This window comes from Bombina bombina, chromosome 8, assembly GCF_027579735.1.
Source record: "Bombina bombina isolate aBomBom1 chromosome 8, aBomBom1.pri, whole genome shotgun sequence".
Classification (NCBI taxonomy): domain Eukaryota; kingdom Metazoa; phylum Chordata; class Amphibia; order Anura; family Bombinatoridae; genus Bombina; species Bombina bombina.
In genome coordinates, this window is record NC_069506.1 from 273494020 (window position 1) to 273515605 (window position 21586).

The 21586-nt window shown below is 42.9% G+C and overlaps 1 protein-coding gene and 5 non-coding genes across 6 annotated transcripts; all 6 read right to left on the reverse strand.

Moving 5' to 3' along the window:
- Positions 1-3538: 3538 nt before the first annotated feature.
- Positions 3539-15729, reverse strand: RPL7A (ribosomal protein L7a). Its single transcript, XM_053691373.1, has 8 exons — positions 15601-15729; positions 14451-14571; positions 5802-5951; positions 5083-5223; positions 4816-4895; positions 4459-4589; positions 4180-4249; positions 3539-3696 (listed from the first exon to the last, which is right to left on the reverse strand). Exons 1-8 carry the CDS (start codon positions 15712-15714, stop codon positions 3592-3594), a joined length of 912 nt encoding a protein of 303 aa, XP_053547348.1. The 5' UTR covers positions 15715-15729; the 3' UTR covers positions 3539-3591.
- Positions 4326-4398, reverse strand: LOC128639300 (small nucleolar RNA SNORD36). Its single transcript, XR_008399167.1, has one exon. It is a non-coding gene; the product is annotated as a small nucleolar RNA SNORD36 (small nucleolar RNA).
- On the reverse strand, positions 4659-4733 carry LOC128639299 (small nucleolar RNA SNORD36). The gene has a single exon (XR_008399166.1). It is a non-coding gene; the product is annotated as a small nucleolar RNA SNORD36 (small nucleolar RNA).
- LOC128639298 (small nucleolar RNA SNORD36) lies at positions 4960-5034 on the reverse strand. Its single transcript, XR_008399165.1, has one exon. It is a non-coding gene; the product is annotated as a small nucleolar RNA SNORD36 (small nucleolar RNA).
- On the reverse strand, positions 5296-5363 carry LOC128639304 (small nucleolar RNA SNORD24). The gene has a single exon (XR_008399169.1). It is a non-coding gene; the product is annotated as a small nucleolar RNA SNORD24 (small nucleolar RNA).
- Positions 15116-15188, reverse strand: LOC128639303 (small nucleolar RNA SNORD24). Its single transcript, XR_008399168.1, has one exon. It is a non-coding gene; the product is annotated as a small nucleolar RNA SNORD24 (small nucleolar RNA).
- Positions 15730-21586: the final 5857 nt, after the last annotated feature.

Genomic DNA, 21586 nt, shown 5'->3' on the forward strand with positions numbered 1-21586 from the left:
TTATAAATTTTATTGAAATACAAAGGGTATATTAACCCAGGGTAAGAACACACAAAAAGGAAAAGTTTGAACCAACAAACTGATGAACAAAGGCTGACCGGTTTCGGCTGTTGCCTTACTCCTAGCCAGGCGGTAAAAGATGAGTGGATTAGAATCTTAGTTTCCTTGTAAAAGAAAAAGTCTAATTTTAGAGATGGTTTTTAAGGTGGAAGCAGCAGGCTTTAACCAAGGACTGAATGTGAGGAGTGAAAGATCTAAGTGTGACTCCCAAGACATTGGGCATGTGGAGTAGGGGTAATGGAGTTAGACTGTTCTAGTGAAGTTGGTAATGGAGCTTTTTGAAGAAAGGGGGAAAATAAGGAGCTTAGTTTTGGGAGAAATTTAGCTTAAGGTAGTGAGGGCATCCAAGATGAGATATGAGAGTGACATGGGTTTGCAAGGAAGATAGGTCTGGTGCAGAGAGGTAGATTTAGGCTACACTAAAGGTACGTTAGACAAATAGGAAGAGACCCATGTGAGAGCTGTGTCAGATACACAAGGATTGGAGGGTTTGGAGCAAGAGAGGGTGGTAGACAGAATTAAAGGCTGCAGACAGATCAAGGAGGATAAGCAGACAGATCAAGGATAAGCAGAGAGAAGTGGCCTTTGGATTTTGCTGTAAGTAGGTCATTGGTAACCTTAACAATTGCTGTCAGTGGAGTGGTGGGGACGAAATTCAGATTGCAGTGGGTCAAGAAGGGAGTTTAGTGTACGGAAATTGGATAGACTTGCATATACTAGCTTTGAGGCAAGAGGGAGTAAGGCAGTAGTTGGATGGGAAGGTTGGCTCAAGGTCTTTTGAGGATAGGTGTGACCAGTACGTGTTTGAGATTAGGAAAATATACCAGTGCTGAAGGAGAGGTTGAAGATGTAAGCGTAGGGGTAGAAGAGAGGGCAGGGAGTAGCTGTGAGGGGATGGGGGTCAAATAGTGGAGTATAGTATAAGGGCAGAAACTTCATCCTCTAACAGGCAGAAGAGCTAAATCTATGGGTTTTGGATGATAGAGGTTTTGAGGGGTTTGAGACCAGTAGCATGTTGAGAGCTGCTTTCATTTCTGATGGAGTCTATTTTGTTGAAGTAGCTGGCAAAGTCTTGAGCTGAGAGAAGCTGTAGGAGGTGGTGGGCAGAGAAGAGTATTTAATGTGGAGAACAGACATTTTGGGTTTGAAGAGTAGAAGTGACTGGCCAAGTATTGTTGCTTATATAGATTAAGGGCAGAAAAGTTCAAGATGAACTTGTAGTAAGGAAAGTCAACTGAACTCAGATTTTCTCCAGTGTCGCTCAGCAGTATGGGAACATCTGCATAGGTACCGTGTCAGAGGAGTATTCCAGGGCTGATACAGTTAAGACAGGTGTATTGGCTATATAAGTAACTAAAATTGATGACCTACGCATCACATGACTAAGTGGAGTTGTCCCGAAACATGACTTGTTTGGATCCTATCCTAGGTAACTCAGGATTTTTTGCATTATTGGAGAACACCTCTGCTTCATTTTTCTCACGACTGCATATAACCAACCAGTGTACCACTAACAAGGGCTGTTTTTCTTTTGAGATTCAGATAGAGCAGTAATTGTAAAACATTCTAGTTCACTATTTCTTATTTATCGGTATTTGAAAAAGCAGGAATTTACGTTTACGAGCCGTTCCGTCTTTGGTTAAGCACCCTGGGTATCGCTAAATGTAGCCACAATTCAGCAAGCGCTACTCAGGGTGCTGAACCAAAAAATGGGGTGGCTCATAAGCTTACATTCCTGCTTTATCTAATAAAGATACCAAGAGAACAAAGCAGCATTTGATCGGAGTAAATTATAGTTGCTTATAAAAGTGACAGTCAACCCAAAATTTCAAATAGGTAATTCCTATAAAATTGCCAATGATTATTATTTTTAACTATAGCCTAATTTAGTAGCCTAAAGAGTTTCTAAGTATTAGTACTTTTGTCTCTTGTGGCAGTTTAAAATGCCCGCCTCCCCCCTCCCATATTTCATCATCAGTATCTCCATTGTGAAGCTCTAACAGCTAATTTTTGTCTGTCCATACTCCCGTGTTTTGTGCATGTGCAGTGCGCCAATAACGCTTTAGGGGGGAGGTTTTCAAAAGGAACTCTAAATCCTTCTCAATAATGACATGTCTAGGAAAATGAAAGGATTAAGAGTTCCTTTTAAAAACCTCACCACTACAGCGTTATCAGCGCACTGCACAAAATACGGGAGTGTGGACGGACGAAAATTAGCTGTTAAGAGCTGCACAAAGAAGATACGGATGACTAAATATGGGAGGGGCAGGCGGGCATTTTAAACAGCCACAAGAGACAAAAGTACCAATACTTAGAAATGCTTTAGGCTACTAAATTAGGCTATAGTTCAAAATAATAAGCAAGTTTATAGGAATTACCTATTTGAAATTTTGGGTTGACTGTCCCTTTTAAAGGGACACTGAACCTAATTTTTTTGTGACTCAGAGCATAACATTTTAAGCAACTTTCTAATGTACTCCTATTATCAAATTTTCTTCATTCTCTTGGTATTTGAAATGCAAGAAAGTTTAGATGCCGACCCATTTTTGGTTTACAACCTGGGTTGTCCTTGCCGATTGGTGGATATATTCATCCAATAAAAAAGTGCTGTCCAAGTTTTGAACAAAAAAAAAGCTTAGATGCCTCAAATAAAGATAGCAAGAGAACGATGAAAATTTATATGAGTAAATTAGAAAGTTGCATGCTCTTTCTGAATTGCGAAAGAAAATATTTGGGTTCAGTGTCCATTTAAAATTGCATGCTCTATCTGAATCATGAGTTAACATTTGATTTCAGTATCCCTTAAAGTAAATACTGTTAAATTGTCCAATGACTACTGCTCATTCCGTATCACCTAAATCAAGGATATCCATGTGAAATAGGGGCCCAAACAAGCTTTTGGATATATAATATAGATTAGAGGCACCATTGTTAAAGGGATAGGAAAGTCAAAATAAAACAGATTCAGATAGAGCATGTAATTTTAAGACACTTAAATTCACTTCTATTTTCAAATGTGCTTCATTCTTAGTATCCCTTGTTAAAAAAATGAACACTCATATACACTAGTGGAAGCTGCTGCCAATTGGTGCCTGCACACATTTGTCTCTTGTGATTGGCTAAATAGATATTTTCAGCTTCCTGTCAGTAGTGCAATGCTGTTCACTTCAGCAATGGATAAAAGAATGTAGAAAATTTAATAGAATCAAATTGGAAAGTTTAAAATTTTATGTTTTATCTGAATCAAAGAAAATGTTGGGGTTTACTATACCTTTAAGTAAATAAACTTTTTTTGGGGGGCTTTTCTATAAGGAGATGACTTTTTGCATTATTGGAGAGCTCCTCTGCTTCCTTTTTCTACTTATTGGCGAGTTGCGCCAGTTACAACTGCATATTTAAACAAAAAGCACAACTCCAATTGGAGTCCCACAGTAAGGCCTGTGACAGTCTCATCCAACACTATTAGACAGCACAGAAGTCAGGACTTTTAGATTTTTATTTTTTATGTACAGAACACAACGCACAGTACAGTTAGCCCAGCTTGGTGGCCAGCTCTTTAGCTTTTGCTTTCTCCAGCTTGGCAATTCTTGCAACAGATTTGGGACCCAGGATACCACCGCCCCAGTGACGACGGATCTAGAAAACAAGAGGGAGTCACATCACAATAAGCCCTCACACAATGACATTTAATATGTAAAAAAACTACAGCAGAAGGCAGCTGTATTAGTTGCCAAACAGCATAAAGAGATAAAGCCTCCAGATCACAGCAGGACCTCAACAATCTGAGCACTGAAGGGGCATCCTAGCAGACACCTTCAGGGTTGTTTACACAAGACCCAACTTAAAGCTCATCAGAAAACAAAGAAAAATCCCCAAAAATATTGTAGTGTTATGGTAGACCTTAAAGCATGGACTGTGACTACATCCTGGCACTGCCTACAAGTGGTGTGCAAGTATACGGTGCCACACTAGCAGACGCAAATCCATAAGAGCTGTCCCCAGCAACACACACTAGTGAGCACTGGACACAGGAAATATTTTATCTGGCTTAGCCCCACCCCCAAAACAGGCTCATATTTGTTAGCACAACACATTAAGAGTAATGTATCAGCATCTCACCTCATCATATCTGTCGTTGTAATTGGTCTTGACGGCTTCCACCAGCTTGGCGAGTGCGCCCTTGTCCTCACTGTGGGAGGGACATCAGAATTAGTATCCGGTGAGACAATACATAGCTGTAGGACTTGCCACGCTGCTGAACCTTCACTGCTCAGGGTTAAAAAGCTCTGAGTACCACACGGTCATTCAGGTGAATAAATTCTATGCTCATCACAGCTGAGAAGGTCACAGGAGCACATTTAGACATGCGATTTATCTTCACATTAAACAGATACTCACGGGTTAACCTGTGTAAAGGCAACGCTTGTGCAGGTCTTCCTGTGCACCAGACGCCCCAGTCTGGCCTTGCCCTTTACAATGCAGTAGGGGACACCCATCTTACGGCAGAGCGCAGGCAGGAACACAACCAGCTGCAACAAAGGGATGCAGGTTACTCTTGTTTAATGCTAGCATCACCTGTGTTAAGTCTAACTGCCGCAGCTGCTCAGTGTTAAAAAGCTCAGATTAAGACTTCATTTATTGTCAGGTGAAGAAATTCATGTGCATCACTGCAGTCTGCGGGACCAGGCACCAATGACAAACTAGACTGCCATCCCTAAAAAGCCAAACCCCTTTACACGTAGTTTGTAAACTCACCTCGATAGGATCCACATCGTGAGCGATCACCACAAGCTGTGCCTTCTTGTTTTCTACCAGTGTAGTGACTGTGTTGACACCTGTGAAGCCAGAGGCAGATTAGTTCTGTTCCTTACACATGTATGACAGAACAGGGGAGCTGACATTGCTCAGGGTTAAAAAGCTCGTGTTTTGATCTACACATCTGATTCAGGTGAAGAAATTCATACATCACTGCAATAGCACAATTGTACTTTAGCACACTCATTACTTAGAGCCTGACATTACCTGCTCTGACGACCGGGGGTCTCTTTGTAGGAACATCCCCTTTGCCGGCAGCTTTCTGCTCCGCACGGGCCAGCAACCTTTTCTTCTTCTCCTGCTTGGTTTCAGGTCTGTATTTGTGAGCCAGCTTGAACAGCTGAGTGGCTGGAGGGAATGGTGAGAAGTTATTCACTTGTACTCAGCATCACCTGCTGTGTTTATACACACACGTCACTGTGCATCAGCGATCTTGGTGGGAATGTAATCACCTACTCAGATAGCAAATATTACTGTCATCACTTGCACAGAGACCAGTGCTTCCAGAAAGCTTCCTATATAAGGTTCCCAGGAGTTTGCAAAAAAGGGCATAAAGCATTTCAAGGTACTAAGTGTTCTAATCTCACTATGTGCCACATATTTAAAGGGAGATTAAACACTAAACTATTGCTTGAATTTTATTTTCTCAATATTTGAGCTAACATTCTAAAGTCCATAAAGCAGTGGGTGCTGCCATATTGCAACTTAGGTTAGCTTTTCTGCTGAGGCCAATTAGGAATTATAAATGGCTTACTAGAGTGTTCAACCAATAACTTTAATATAGCTGCCTGAACTTCCATGTTTGACATGAATTGGAAAGCCCACAATATTCAGTATTAAAATTACAGGAAAGAACGAAATATTGAGTTTATATTGAAATAGCTTAATCTTTTCCATGCTTCTTCCCTGCCATTTTGTAAGCGCACCTGTCTGACGGTCCAGAGCCTGGGTGAACTGGTTGATTGCAGGTGGGACCTTCAGGCGTTTGTATAGAATGGCCCTTTGGCGCTGGAGGCGAATATAACGGGGCCATTTGACAAATCGGGTCAGATCCCTCTTGGGCTGAATATCCTGACCTGTTATAAGAACCAGAAAATAGATTAGAAATACCATGACAGTTACTGGTGTGAGAAATACATGACTACAGGGTCTAGTATAATGCCTCAAGCCCTTTAACACATAACTCAGTATTAAAGGGACAGTGTACACCAATGTCTCTCCTGTAATTTTTTCCAACGATACAGTTTATGTACTGAGTATTATATGGTTTACAAATAGCTCACTTATTTCCTCATTTGAAACCGCTTATATTTCCTAATGCTTCCCCACCCATACTGAGCATTAAAGTTCTGGTTACAAAACCAAAACTGTAAAGAATATTTAGATCAGTTGGTGTCCGAGAGGTACTAAAACATTCATTTCTCTCTCCAAATGTGGGCCTTTGTAAACAAAACCACAAAAAAGTGAGGACTTGTGTAAATAGAAAAGGTGAAGTCTGCTTTCCCTGTTCGCTCAACCCATTTTATTGGGTTGCGGTTTCATTAGCAGTAACAGCTAAGCCATATACAAAATTATACCTGAAAGGTGCAATTTCCCATACATCGGAAACTGCAGCTGGTTTAACAAATATTTTTAAACACATTGAGTAACCAATTTTATAGTACCCTGCCCCTTTACGTCCTACAGAGCATAACAGCTCTGCTTTATGATAAAGTAACCAACATGGTGCCCAGGAAAGCTTGCATATATTAGATGGGACCATGTGTACAGATGTGCATAAGCAGTCATGGTAGGCAACCATAATCTGGGCATGAGCTAGCAAATCCTTCTATACAAGAGTATGTGCAGGTTCATTTGCCAACTATATAACTAGCAATCCATTTGCTTTAGCAATATTAATGCAAGTGTTCAGGAAAAAGTTAAACGGTAAACTCTTAATTCATCAGTTGCAATGAAAATGTGCTGTAACTATTTAACCTAGCTATGCAATATTAAAAGTGCAGGCTATGGCCGCCCACTTCATAAGTATTTTTGAACAGTTAGAAATTCTCCAATTAGCACTGCACTTTTGTTGCGACTAGAGTGCGGATTGGAGAATTTTTCAAACAAAGTTTTGAAGGTGGCAGCAGGAGTGTGGGGTATTTGAATTTTAGCAGTATACTAAAGTTATAGCACATCTTCATTACATCTGACGAATATCAGTAACATTCCAGATCAGTTTATACAAAGTGAAAGTTTAACATCACTTTAACAGGGTAACAATACAAGTGCTGATACATGTGAAAACCAAAGAACTTACCTGATAAATTAATCTTTCATGGTGGCGAGAGTCCACAAGCTAGTTACTAATGGGATATACATTCCTACCAGGAGGGGCAAAGTTTCCCAAATCTCAAACGCCTATGAATACAACTCCCATCTCAATCATACCACAGTTTAACATACTAAGTTAGTGAGGTGATAAATGTGAATTACACACACAAAAAAAAAAAAAAATAGTGAGCTGTTATTCTTTGAGGTGGAGACTGCCACACCTCCAAAGAAATGGCAGAGGCTTTGACCTTTTCTGGAAACAGAAAAAAAAAAATTGACTAGAAGTCTTTCTGAAATCTTTAGTAGCCTCAAAATATTTCAAAGCTCTTACCACATCCAAAACATGTAAAGACCTTTCAAGAGTATTCTTAGGAATTAAGGATTAATACATTTCTCTATTAAAGTTGTTAATTTAAATTTAGCCTAAACTTGTGAAGTCTAAGCCTGTAAAACAGCTTTATCTTGATAGAAAATCAGATGAGACTCGCAAGAGCAGACAATTCAGAAACTCTTCTAGCAGAAGAGCTAGTCAAGATAAATAACACTTTTCCAAGAAAGTAGTTTAAGGTCCAAAGAATGCATAGGCTCAAAAGGAGGACCCAGAAAAGTCTAATACCAAATTTAGAGAGATAGGAGAGATATTTAATAACATGTTTGATAGTAGTCAAAGCCTGTACGAAACTGATCAGGAAGATTAGCAATCTGAAATAAAACCAAAAGAGCAGTGATTTGTCCTTTCAAAAGTACTGGCAGACAAACCTTTATCCAAACCATCCTGAAGAAACTGTAGAATCCTATGAATTCTAAAAAAATGCTAAGAATAATCATGAGCGGAAAACTACGAAATATAGGTTTTCCAAACCTTGTGATATATTTTCCTCGAAACAGGCTGTATCAGTGTTAGTCATAGGGGTTTCTCTGTCTCTGATTAAGGACAAAGCGTTCAATTTCCATGCCTTCAAACTTTGTCGCCCCCCCGACATATGCCACTGTTGTGACATTGTTTGAAACCAAATATACGATTATCTCTTTAATAGAGGCCAAGCCTGAAGAACTCTGAAAATAGCACAGAGTTCTAAGATATTTATTAGTAACCTCACCTCTCGAGGATTCTAAACAGTGTGCTGTCAGAGACCCTCAAACAGCTCCCCAACCTGTGAGACTTGCATCTGTTGTGATCACAGTCCAGGTAGGACAAACAAAGGAGGCCCCTTGAATAATAAGGTGACGTTTAACCAACAAGTCAGAGAGTTGAGTGTTTGGATTTAAGTATAATCCTTGCACCATTGGTGCAACATGGAAAGCTGTAGAGGTCTCATATGAAAAATGAACAAAAGGGATGCTGCAATCACAAGACCTAAAACTTCCATACACATAGCCACTGAAAGGAATGAGAGACAGATTTGTTTCAGTTTGTCTAAACCTTCAAACGACTCTTCTGTTAAGGATAGAGTCAGACACTGAATCTATCTGGAAACCTAAAAAGATGACCTTTGTCTGAGGAATCAAGAAACTTTGGTATGTTGATCCTCCAACCATGTCTTTGAAGAAACAGAAGTTGTTTCATGTGAGATTCTGCTAAATGAAAAAAGGATTGAGCTAGTACAAAGATATCGTCCTAATAAGGAAACTCTGCAATACCTTGCTCTCTGATTACAGATAGGGCACCAAGAACTTTTGAGATTATTGGTGTTGTTGCAAGGCCAAACAGAAAAGCAACTAATGCTTGTTTAGTAAAGAATATAAAAAATAGATAGTGATCTGGATGAATCTAAATGTGAAGGTAAGCATCCTGCAAGTCTATTGTGGACATGAAGTGACCTTGCTGAACAAAAGGAAGAATAGTCCTTAGTCAACATCTTGAAAGTTGTGACTCTTACAAAACAATTTAAAGTTTTCAGATCCAAAATTGGTCTTTAAGAAGTTTCCTTCTTTGGTACAATGAATAGATTTGAATAAAAACCCAATTCTTGTTCCTGCTGTGGAACTAGGACAGTTACCCCAGAAAGTCTTGAGCTTTTAGTGGGTTTTTTGGTACATGGGTAAGAAAGAATCTTCCCAAGGGAGGTCTTATCCTGAATCCTATTCAATACCCCTGAGAAATATTCTGAATCCACTTATTTTGGACAGAATCTGTCCAAACGCTTAGAAATAGCTTTAGTCTGCCCCCTACCAGAAGAACTGGCTTGAGGGCCGCAAATTCATGTAGGTTTAGGGGCAGGATTTGTTTTCTTCTAAGGGTTGGATTTATTCCAATTCAGAGATGGTCTCAAATTAAAGCCAGAGGCCTTCGGGGAAGGAGTTGTTTTCTGTTCTCTATTCTGACAAAAAAAAAAAACAAACGATTGGGAGCTTTAAAATTTACCCTTAGATTTCTTGTCTTGGGGCAGAAAAACTCCCTTACCCCCAGATAATAGAATCTAGTTGTGAACCAAAAAGATTTTTACCTTGAAAAGAGATAATCTAGTTTTCAACACCATGTCAGTATTCCAAGATTTAAGCCACAGAGCTCTTCTAGTTAGGATGGCTAAAGACATGGATTTGACATTGTTCTTCATACCATCAACATGCAAATAATTTTATTTGTGATGCTATATTTGAAGTAAAACAGTGTTCGATAATTCAGAATCTGAAGAAAACTGCTGTGCTAAACTGTCCAACCAAAAAGTAGAAGCAGCAGCATCAGAGATAAGAACTAAATATAGCCAGTATGAATATATGACCTTAGATAAGATTCAAGCTTCCTATCTAAAAGATCCTTAAAATCACTGTCTTCCATAGGAATAGTAGTACATTTGGCAAGAGTGGAAAATGTCCCATAAACTTAACGGTTTCCCAAAGTTCTAAATGGGCTACAGGTAAATTATACAATTTCTTAAACCTAAAAGGGTTAAAAAGGTACCATGCTTAGACCATTCTTTAGCAATCACATTAGAGATAGCGTATGGAATAGGTAATACTTCAGGAGTAATGTCTTAAATATAGAGTTTAAACAGTTACTAGCTTTATCTTCAGGAAGTTTAGACTCAATACCCAAAGTAAACAAAACTTCCTTTGAGAGAATGAATATACTTTAGCTTACATAAAATGAAGATTTGTCTATATCTGTCTGATGTGGCATCCTCTGAATCAGGGGAAACCCCATCAGTAGAGGATACATCAGTATGCTGAAGGTCAGAACTTAAAGGGACAGTATACACTCATTTTCATATAATTGCAAGTAATAGACACTACTATAAAGAATAAGATGCAGATACAGATATAAAAATCCAGTATAAAATGGTTTAAAAACGTACTTAGAAGCTTTCAGTTTAGCTCTTGAAAAGGTAGCTGGAAAGCCCACTGCAAGTGGGAAATAAGACACTCCCCCCTCCCCCTTTTGCATATTAAAAGACCCTTTACACAAACAGGAGCAAGCTGAAGGTAGCTGACTATTCTCATAAAACTTTGTGGCTTGGTTAGGAGTCTGAAAATCAGAGCAATGTTATTTAAAAATAAGCACAATTATACATTTTTAAAAAACCAAACTTTATGGGCTTTATAAATAGATCTACAAAACATTTATGCAAAGAAAGTGTATAATGGCCCTTTAATTCACTAGGTCTATGAAAATGTTGCAAAACCCCTTTACGTGTATTTGAAGGAATAGCAGTCATTGCCTTCTCTATAGCTGAAGCAATAAACTAATTTCTGCAGGAATGTTATGTACATTAGACAGATTAACAGTGGGTGCATCTGTACTCATGTACAGCATTAACAAATTGTCAAAACAAGAGCCACATAATTGAGCTGAAGAATTTAGATCCACTTTTTTACAACACACTTAGCTTTGGTAGATGTGTTCATGCAGCTCAAATCCTATAGTAACAGGCAGGTTCAGTTTGAGATATAACTTCAAAAAACTAAAATTTGAAAAAATAAAAAAGTGGTGTTTCTGCAAATTTATATCTATGCCATTTATATCAAGCACATCATGCTGCACCAACTAAGGACGCAAAGTTTTTAAAACTGAGGTACAAGTGAGGTGGGAGGTGTATTTATAGGCATTTGAGGTTTTGGTAGGAATGTATATCCCATCAGTAACTAGCTTGTGGACTCTTGCCACCTATAAGAAACCTAAGTTACATTACTGAGCACCTGACAGATCTGCTTTAGGATACATGTGCTATATAGATTGGCGCATTTGGATCCCCACCTAGTCAGTAAGATTTAAATCAGGTTTTTTATTTTGAGAATTGAGATTTTTCCCAGGCATATCAGATGACTGATATGGTATACATTAGCATAAATAATGAAAATTAAACAAATTATAAGGTGAACTGTTTAAGAGATAAATCATTCATATTTCATCAATCTTTCAACTTATTTTATTGAGGTAGAAAAAGGATTACATTAACCCCTTAAGGACCATCAACATACCCTGTACATCGTTGGTCTATCCATGGGGTTTTCATTACTAATAGCTGGCGATGAGACTGCCATTTCCAGTGACCAGAAGGCAGGGTATAATAGCGCAATCCCACACTATTAAAGAAGGAAACCCTTAACTACCGGCGATGTACATGTTGAGTACAATGCAATTTAAATAGTTTTATTTAACTAAAGAAAAACAAACATTACCTTAATTTATTTAAAGGAAAACTAAAGTCAAAATTAAACTTGACTCAGCAGGCAATTTTGAACACAATTCCAATTTACTTACATTAACAAAAATGTGCAGTCTTAATATTTACACTTGAGTCACCAGCTCCCACTGAGCATGTGCAAGAATTCACAGAATATATGTACAGTGGATATAAAAAGTCTACACACCCCTGTTAAAATGCCAGGTTTCTATGATGTAAAAAAATGACAAAGAAATCATTTCAGAACTTTTCCACCTTTAATGTGACCTATACACTGTACAACTCAATTGAAAAACAAACTGAAATCTTTTAGGTAAAAGGAAAATACAAAAATAAAATATGGTTGCATAAGTGTGAACATTCTTTTATAACGGGATGTAGCCGTGTTCAGAATTAAGCAATCACATTAAAGATCATGTTAAATAGGAGTCAGTACACATCTGTCATTTAAAATGCCTCTGGTTAACTCCAAATAAAGTTCAGCTGTTCTAGTAGGTCTTTCCTGACATTTTGTTAGTCGCATCCTACAGCAAAAGCCATGGTCCACAGAGAGCTTCTAAAGCATCAGAGGGATCTCATTGTTAAAAAGGTATCAGTCAGGAGAAGGGTACAAAAGAATTTCCAAGGCATTAGATATACCATGGAACAGTCAAGTGAAGAAAGTATAGTGCAACAGTGACAAGAACTGGATGTCCCTCCAAAATTGACGAAAAGACGAAATAAAAAATGGTCTGGGAGGCTGCCAAGAAGCCTACAGCAACATTAAGGGAGCTGCAGGAATATCTGGCAAGTACTGGCTGTGGGGTACATGTGACAACAATCTCCCTTATTCTTCATATGTCTGGGCTATGGGATAGAGTGGCAAGATGGAAGACTTTTCTTACAAAAAAAAAATCCAAGCCCGGGTAAATTTTGCAAAAACACATCTGAAGTTTCCCAAAAGCATGTTGCAAAAGGTGTTCTGGTCTGATGAAAACAAAGTTTAACTTTTTGGCCACAATTACAAAAGATATGTTTGGCACAAAAACAACACTGCATATCACCAAAAGAACACCATACCCACAGTGAAGCATGGTGGTGTCAGCATTATGCTTTGGGGCTGTTTTTGTTCAGCTGGAACTGGGGCCTTAGTCAAGGTAGAGGGAATAATGAACAGTTCCAAATACCAGACAATATTGGCACAAAACCTTCAGGCTTCTGCTAGAAAGCTGAACATGAAGAGGAACTTCATCTTTCAGCATGACAACGACCCAAAGCATACATCCAAATCAACAAAGGAATGGCTTCACCAGAAGATTCAAGTTTTGGGATGGCCCAGCCAGAGCCCAGACCTGAATCCAATTCAAAACCTGTGGGGTGATCTGAAGAGGGCTGTGCACAGGAGATGCCCTCACATTTTGACAGATTTAGAGTGTTTTTGCAAAGAGTGGGCAAATCTTGCCAAGTCAAAATGTGCCATGCTGAAAAACTCATACCCCAAAAGACTGAGTGCTGTAATAAAACCAAAAGGGGCTTCAAAAAAAGTATTAGTTTAAGGGTGTTCACACTTATGCAACCATATTATTTTAGTTTCCTTTACCTAAAAGATTTCAGTTTGTTTTTCAATTGAGTTGTACAGTTTATAGGTCACATTAAAGGTGGAAAAGGTTCTGAAATGATTAATCTTTGTCTCATTTTTTTACATCACAGAAACCTGACATTTTAAAAGGGGTGTGTAGACTTTTTATATCCACTGTATATGCATTTGTGATTGGCTGACAAGTCACATGATACAGGGGGAGTGGAAATAGACTACTGAAATGTGTCAGAATAAAATCCACGACTCATTTGAAGTTGACTAAGTGCTATTGCATTGTCTTGTTAAGCATTTGTTGATTCTGTAAATCTACTGTATTTAGTGGTCCCTTAATACATATAATTTTTAATGCTTGCCCTTCTCAGTTAGATCCATGTGCAGATCTACTACACTCCAATCAATCATCTATTTAGTGAGATTCTTAAAAACATAGTATGGGTTGATTCTGTGTATCAAGATTTGAAGGGGAGCAATAGCATTAAAGGGACAGTAAAGTCAAAATTTAACTTGCATGATTCAGAAACGTGCAATATTTAACAATTTTACAATCTACTTCTCTAATCTAATTTGTTCTCTTAGAATGCAATATTTATAAGCCATAAGACAGAGCAGGAGCAAGCTGCACTTTGTGTTATGGCGCGGTCAGGCCGGGCTGTGACTATACAGCTGGCCCGATGCGCTGCGTGAAAAAAAAAAAAAAGACCCGCTCAGCAGAGAGCGGGCCTTTTAAACAGCCGGGGGTTTTTTTAAAATTAAAAAGGGAATATTACGTTTTATACAGATAAGGCTAATGTTATATAATTCGGCACTATGTGCAGAATTATATAACATTTGAGGTTTACTGCCCCTTTAAAGTGCTCTTTTTTTTAATAAAATTAAAAACGGGGCACTAATTCATCAAAATTGACCTTCACTTTAAATAGAAAGTTAGATATTTCTTCATAAAGCATTTACAAAACAAATCCTGTTTAAATATATAATCCACTTTGGTACACATAATTGTACACCTAGCAAATCTGCGAGACAGCATAGGTGGAGACAAAATCAAAACCAGCACTTACCGATGCCATAGTTCTTAGGCCGCTTCTCAAAGAGGGGGTTTACCACCTTCTTGGCTTCAGCCTTCTTTACAACAGAAGGGGCCGGAGCCACCTTCTTCCCCTTAGCCTTCTTCCCTTTAGGCTGTGAGAAAGACATAAAACAGAGCATGAACCTCAAATGCCAGCGAGAATCAAAAGCTGCATTACTGCAGATCTGTATATTACCATGAACAATTTGTTATATGCAAAAACCCACACTCCATCAGTAACATGCACATTGGTAGTCACCCCAAGATTATGGTCACTAGAAACAAGTCCTACACCCACACAGCAATATGCACACACTGGTATGATCACTAAAAACAATTCCTACACCCACACACCACCAGTAATATGCACACGGTATGATCACTAAAAACAATTCCTACAACCACACTCCATCAGTAACATGCACACACTGGAAGTCACCCCAAGACAACACCAGTAATATACACTCTAGTAGGGTCAGTAGAAACAGATCCTACAACTACACACCACCAGCAACACACACACCGGTAGGGTCAATGGAAACAGATCCTACACACCATACATAAACCTAACACCAGCGACAGGCATCCATCTGTACAACACTTTATAGTGACAAGAAATAACCCAAACACACTAATGCCCCTTACGCGCTACAGATGTGCATCAGAGATCTTGGTGGAAAAAGTTGTAATCACACAAGTCAGATAGCAAATATTGTATTCATCATATGCACATCAGCTGCTCTACCGGTTACAGGGGGGGGGTGAGGCACCCGCCGGTCATACAGGGGAGAGTTGCACTTAGATTGGCACTAGAGGAACCAGCACCCGGGACCCAGGCACTAAGATCTGGATACCCCAGGCAAGGTAGTACAGACGAGCCTACACGCCGAGCACCGGTAGTACCGAACGGGGCTACGGGGAACAACATGACGCGTAAGCTGCTTCCAATGGTCCTGGCCTAGCAGACCTAGTTACAACTGTACAAAAGTAGCTAAATATCCCTCTGCCCGGTGAAATACCGCCCACTACATACTCACAGGAGCCTAACGCGTGTTACCGGCGGGAGCAGAGCGAGGTACGGGCCCAGCACACAGAGGATTGCACCGGATACAACCGACCAGCAGCGCCTCTCACACACTCACCATGGTGGTCAGGAACAGAGAAAGGAAGAGTAAGGCATTGTGGGTAATATATGTATTGCGCGCCACATCTCGCGAGAGCTCGATGCTTCCGAGACTTCGCAATTCGCAACGCATACAGAAAGTAACCCCTTGTCTGCCGGTGTCGTGTAAATTCCAACAAAACAACTGAGAACTGAGCCTGTCAGATTTTGCAGCCTTCACAGAATTTCAGAAACGCCGCTGTGGAACAGCTTAGCACGACAGCAGTCTGTCACCTGTATACACACAGTCTGTCACCCCGTATACACACAGCCTGTCACCCCGTATACACACAGCCTGTCACCTCGTATACACACAGCCTGTCACCCCCTATACACACAGCCTGTCACCCCGTATACACACAGCCTGTCACCTCGTATACACACAGCCTGTCACCCCGTATACACACAGCCTGTCACCTCATATACACACAGCCTGTCACCCCGTATACACACAGTCTGTCACCCCGTATACACACAGCCTGTCACCCCGTATACACACAGCCTGTCACCTCGTATACACACAGCCTGTCACCTCGTATACACACAGCCTGTCACCTGTATACACACAGCCTGTCACCCCGTATACACACAGCCTGTCACCCCGTATACACACAGCCTGTCACCCCGTATACACACAGCCTGTCACCCCGTATACACACAGCCTGTCACCTGTATACACACAGCCTGTCACCTCATATACACACAGTCTGTCACCTCGTATACACACAGCCTGTCACCTCGTATACACACAGCCTGTCACCTCATATACACACAGCCTGTCACCTCGCATACACACAGCCTGTCACCCCGTATACACACAGCCTGTCACCCCGTATACACACAGCCTGTCACCCCGTATACACACAGCCTGTCACCCCGTATACACACAGCCTGTCACCCCGTATACACACAGCCTGTCACCCCGTATACACACAGTCTATCACCTCGTATACACACAGCCTGTCACCCCGTATACACACAGCCTGTCACCTCATATACACACAGCCTGTCACCCCGTATACACACATCCTGTCACCTCATATACACACAGCCTGTCACCCCGTATACACACAGCCTGTCACCTCATATACACACAGCCTGTCACCTCATATACACACAGCCTGTCACCCCGTATACACACAGCCTGTCACCTCATATACACACAGCCTGTCACCCCGTATACACACAGCCTGTCACCTCGCATACACACAGCCTGTCACCTCATATACACACAGCCTGTCACCCTGTATACACACAGCCTGTCACCTCATATACACACAGCCTGTCACCCCGTATACACACAGCCTGTCACCTCATATACACACAGCCTGTCACCCCGTATACACACAGCCTGTCACCCTGTATACACACAGCCTGTCACCTCGTATACACACAGCCTGTCACCTGTATACACACAGCCTGTCACCTCGCATACACACAGCCTGTCACCTCATATACACACAGCCTGTCACCCTGTATACACACAGCCTGTCACCTCATATACACACAGCCTGTCACCCCGTATACACACAGCCTGTCACCTCATATACACACAGCCTGTCACCCCGTATACACACAGCCTGTCACCTCGTATACACACAGCCTGTCACCCCGTATACACACAGCCTGTCACCTCGTATACACACAGCCTGTCACCTCATATACACACAGCCTGTCACCCCGTATACACACAGCCTGTCACCTCGTATACACACAGCCTGTCACCTCGTATACACACAGCCTGTCACCCCGTATACACACAGCCTGTCACCTCGTATACACACAGTCTATCACCTCGTATACACGCAGCCTGTCACCTGTATACACGCAGCCTGTCACCCTGTATACACACAGGCTGTCACCCGGTATACACACAGCCTGTCACCCCGTATACACACAGCCTGTCACCTCGTATACACACAGCCTGTCACCCCGTATACACACAGCCTGTCACCTCGTATACACACAGCCTGTCACCTCATATACACACAGCCTGTCACCCCGTATACACACAGCCTGTCACCTCGTATACACACAGCCTGTCACCTCATATACACACAGCCTGTCACCCCGTATACACACAGCCTGTCACCCCGTATACACACAGCCTGTCACCCCGTATACACACAGCCTGTCACCTCGTATACACACAGCCTGTCACCCCGTATACATACAGCCTGTCACCCCGTATACACACAGCCTGTCACCTCGTATGCACACAGCCTGTCACCCCGTATACACACAGCCTGTCACCCCGTATACACACAGCCTGTCACCTCGTATACACACAGCCTGTCACCCCGTATACACACAGCCTGTCACCCCGTATACACACAGCCTGTCACCTCGTATACACACAGCCTGTCACCTCGTATACACACAGCCTGTCACCTCATATACACACAGCCTGTCACCCCGTATACACACAGCCTGTCACCTCGTATACACACAGCCTGTCACCCCGTATACACACAGCCTGTCACCCCGTATACACACAGCCTGTCACCCCGTATACACACAGCCTGTCACCCCGTATACACACAGCCTGTCACCTCGTATACACACAGCCTGTCACCCCGTATACACACAGCCTGTCACCCCGTATACACACAGCCTGTCACCCCGTATACACACAGCCTGTCACCTCGCATACACACAGCCTGTCACCCCGTATACACACAGCCTGTCACCCCCGTATACACACAGCCTGTCACCTCGTATACACACAGCCTGTCACCTCGTATACACACAGCCTGTCACCCCGTATACACACAGCCTGTCACCCCGTATACACACAGCCTGTCACCTCGTATACACACAGCCTGTCAGTCACCCCTTATACACGCAGCCTGTCAGTCTCCCCGCATACACGCAGCCTGTCACCCCGTATACACGCAGCCTGTCACCCCGTATACACACAGCCTGTCACCTCGTATACACACAGCCTGTCACCCCGTATACACACAGCCTGTCACCCCGTATACACACAGCCTGTCACCCCGTATACACACAGCCTGTCACCTCGTATACACACAGCCTGTCACCTCGTATACACACAGCCTGTCACCCCGTATACACACAGCCTGTCACCTCGTATACACAGAGCCTGTCACCTCGTATACACAGAGCCTGTCACCCCGTATACACACAGCCTGTCACCCCGTATACACACAGTCTGTCACCCCGTATACACACAGCCTGTCACCTCGTATACACACAGCCTGTCACCCCGTATACACACAGCCTGTCACCTCGCATACACACAGCCTGTCACCCCGTATACACACAGCCTGTCACCTCGCATACACACAGCCTGTCACCTCGTATACACACAGCCTGTCACCCCGTATACACACAGCCTGTCACCTCGCATACACACAGCCTGTCACCCCGAATACACACATCCTGTCACCCCGTATACACACAACCTGTCACCCCGTATACACACAGCCTGTCACCCCGTATACACACAGCCTGTCACCCCACATACACACAGCCTGTCACCTTGCATACACACAGCCTGTCACCCCGAATACACACATCCTGTCACCCCGTATACACACAACCTGTCACCCCGTATACACACAGCCTGTCACCCCGTATACACACAGCCTGTCACCCCGTATACACACAGCCTGTCACCTCGCATACACACAGCCTGTCACCTCGTATACACACAGCCTGTCACCCCGTATACACACAGCCTGTCACCTCGCATACACACAGCCTGTCACCCCGAATACACACATCCTGTCACCCCGTATACACACAACCTGTCACCCCGTATACACACAGCCTGTCACCCCGTATACACACAGCCTGTCACCCCGTATACACACAGCCTGTCACCCCGTATACACACAGCCTGTCACCCCACATACACACAGCCTGTCACCTTGCATACACACAGCCTGTCACCCCGTATACACACAGCCTGTCACCTTGTATACACACAACCTGTCACCCCGTATACACACAGCCTGTCAGTCACCCAGTATACGCACAGCCTGTCACCTCATATACACACAGCCTGTCACTCCGTATACACACAGCCTATCACCCCGTATACACACAGCCTGTCACCCCGTATACACACAGCCTGAGCACTCTTAGGTGACTTCCCGCTTATGCACACAGCATGATCACGTACAAACGATCTCACCCTATTTACACACCCCATATTCACACAATACCTCTAACTTATCCCACCACTTATACACACTTTAGACTGAACACTTCTAGGTAAATCTGCACTGCTAGGACACTCTCAGTGTATAAATTTACAGCCTTAAAGGGACAGTATACACTCATTTTCATATAACTGCATTTAATAGGCACTACTATAAAGAATAAGCACAGCCTGTCACCTCATATACACACAGCCTGTCACCCCGTATACACACAGCCTGTCACCTCGCATACACACAGCCTGTCACCCCGAATACACACATCCTGTCACCCCGTATACACACAACCTGTCACCCCGTATACACACAGCCTGTCACCCCGTATACACACAGCCTGTCACCCCGTATACACACAGCCTGTCACCCCGTATACACACAGCCTGTCACCCCACATACACACAGCCTGTCACCTTTCATACACACAGCCTGTCACCCCGTATACACACAGCCTGTCACCTTGTATACACACAACCTGTCACCCCGTATACACACAGCCTGTCACCCCGTATACACACAGCCTGTCACCCCACATACACAAAGCCTGTCACCTTGCATACACACAGCCTGTGACCCCGTATACACACAGCCTGTCACCTTGTATACACACAACCTGTCACCCCGTATACACACAGCCTGTCAGTCACCCAGTATACACACAGCCTGTCACCTCATATACACACAGCCTGTCACTCCGTATACACACAGCCTGTCACCCCGTATACACACAGCCTGTCAGTCACCCCGCATACACGCAGCCTGTCACCCTGTATACACGCAGCCTGTCACCCTGTATACACACAGCCTGTCACCTCGTATACACACAGCCTGTCACCCCGTATACATACAGCCTGTCACCCCGTATACACACAGCCTGTCACCTCGTATACACAGAGCCTGTCACCCCGTATACACACAGCCTGTCACCCCGTATACACACAGCCTGTCACCCCGTATACACACAGCCTGTCACCTTGTATACACACAGCCTGTCACCCCGTATACACACAGCCTGTCACCTCGTATACACACAGCCTGTGACCCTGTATACACACAGCCTGTCACCCCGTATACACACAGCCTGTCACCTCGCATACACACAGCCTGTCACCCCGTATACACACAGCCTGTCACCTCGCATACACACAGCCTGTCACCTCGTATACACACAGCCTGTCACCCCGTATACACACAGCCTGTCACCTCGCATACACACAGCCTGTCACCCCGAATACACACATCCTGTCACCCCGTATACACACAACCTGTCACCCCATATACACACAGCCTGTCACCCCGTATACACACAGCCTGTCACCCCGTATACACACAGCCTGTCACCCCACATACACACAGCCTGTCACCTTGCATACACACAGCCTGTCACCCCGTATACACACAGCCTGTCACCTTGTATACACACAACCTGTCACCCCGTATACACACAGCCTGTCAGTCACCCAGTATACACACAGCCTGTCACCTCATATACACACAGCCTGTCACTCCGTATACACACAGCCTGTCACCCCGTATACACACAGCCTGTCACCCCGTATACACACAGCCTGAGCACTCTTAGGTGACTTCCCGCTTATGCACACAGCATGATCACGTACAAACGATCTCACCCTATTTACACACGCCATATTCACACAATACCTCTAACTTATCCCACCACTTATACACACTTTAGACTGAACACTTCTAGGTAAGTCTGCACTGCTAGGACACTCTCAGTGTATAAATTTACAGCCTTAAAGGGACAGTATACACTCATTT